Genomic DNA, 1,509 nt, shown 5'->3' with positions numbered 1-1,509 from the left:
CAGCGGTGCCCCCCCAGCCCGCACAGGGCACACGGGGGGATGGGCACCAGTGATGGGTGTGGAGGAAGGCGACTGGGAGATGTGGAGCTGTGGGGAGCAGCCAGGGATCATGGAATGGCTTCAGGGGACGAAGCTTTGAGTGCTGCTGTCAGACCCCCTGAGCCCTAAAATCCTACCTAGGAACCCCCAAAGCTCCCCAGGATACCCAAAACCCTGCTTGAAGTTCCTGATATCCTCCCCAGGACCCCCAAATCCTACCTGGGATCCTCCAAAATGCTTTCCAGGAGCCCAAAATCCTATCGAGGATCTGGAAATCTTCCCCTGGTCCCCCAAATCTTAACTGGGATCCCCAAAATCCTTCCCAGGAGACCTGAATCCTATCTGAGACCCCCTAGAATCCTCCAGTAGAACCTTCCAATTCTACCTGGACCCCTAAAGTTTCCTCCAGGGTGATCTGGGAAGGGAAATCATGGAATCATGGACTGGTTTGGGTTGGAAGGAATCTTGGAATTCACCCAGTGCCACCCCCTGCCATGGGCAGGGACACTTCCCACTATCCCAGGCTGCTCCAAGCCCCATCCAGCCTGGCCTTGGACACTTCCAGGGATGAAGCAGCCACAGCTCCTCTGGGAATTCCATTCCAGGGTCTCCCCACCCTCCCAGGGAGGAATTCCTTCCCAATATCCCAACTAAAAGCCCGGTTTACCAAGCCAGATGTCATTGTGGGTGCCTGGAGGGGCTCCCAGCTGGGAAGGAGGCAGGGAAAGGAGCTCTCCCTGTCCCACAGCTCCTGCAGGGAGAAGCTGTTTGTGCCTGGGAAGGTGTTGCAAGTATTGTCCTGGTGCTTTTCCAGGGCAGGGCTGGAATGTGCTGCTGGAGGTTGTGTAACAGCAGCACAGGTGGGTGTTGGGCTGTGGGGCTCCGGGGATTCACACTCCTTTTGTGTTCCAGGACACTCAGGAGAAGGACAGAGCCGTCCCCCCCGAGAGGGCAGAGGAGGCAAAGCTCAAGGCCAAATATCCCAACCTGGGCCAGAAGCCCGGGGGCTCCGATTTCCTCATGAAGAGGCTGCAGAAAGGGGTATGTGAGTGTCCCTCGTGGGACAGCCCGCAGGATCAGCCCACGGGATCAGCCCACAATTCCCCCTCCTTCCAGGGCCTGCCTTGGCTCTGGATCCCCCCAGCAGATCCCACTGTGTCGCCACACCCTGGCCTGAAACCTGGGAAAAATCCCTGAACTGCAGAGGTGGAACGAGTGCTGGATCCCTCCCTGGGGTGCTCCAGGGTTGAGGTTTTAGCCCTGGTTTCACTTTGCTGGCCCAGAGGCTTGGCTGCACCTGCACTGCAAAGCCAACCCTCTCCATGTGCTCCCTGGGAGTGCAATTAAATCCCTCAGGAATGGGATGAAATCCCTCTCCAGGAGCCCTCTGTGCCCTGCTCGCTTTGGCCCTGCTGGCTCCAGAGACAGAGAGCACAAACCCCTCCCAGGCTCATCGCAGCCACCGGCTGT

General features: G+C 58.3%; 1 protein-coding gene across 1 annotated transcript in view; it reads left to right on the top strand.

The window, feature by feature from the left end:
- Positions 1 to 1,509, top strand: part of LOC103611262 (alpha-endosulfine) — a 5,871-nt gene that overhangs the window by 1,255 nt on the left and 3,107 nt on the right. Inside the window, exon 2 of the mRNA XM_017727836.1 lies at positions 892 to 1,080. Coding sequence (XP_017583325.1) covers positions 892 to 1,080 — 189 coding nt within the window. The remainder of the gene's footprint in view (positions 1 to 891; positions 1,081 to 1,509) is intronic.

The sequence above is a fragment of the Corvus brachyrhynchos genome, unplaced genomic scaffold (assembly GCF_000691975.1).
Source record: "Corvus brachyrhynchos isolate BGI_N302 unplaced genomic scaffold, ASM69197v1 scaffold122, whole genome shotgun sequence".
NCBI classification, from domain to species: domain Eukaryota; kingdom Metazoa; phylum Chordata; class Aves; order Passeriformes; family Corvidae; genus Corvus; species Corvus brachyrhynchos.
Note: the sequence above shows the minus strand (reverse complement) of the source record. Positions and strands in the feature narration are given on the sequence as shown.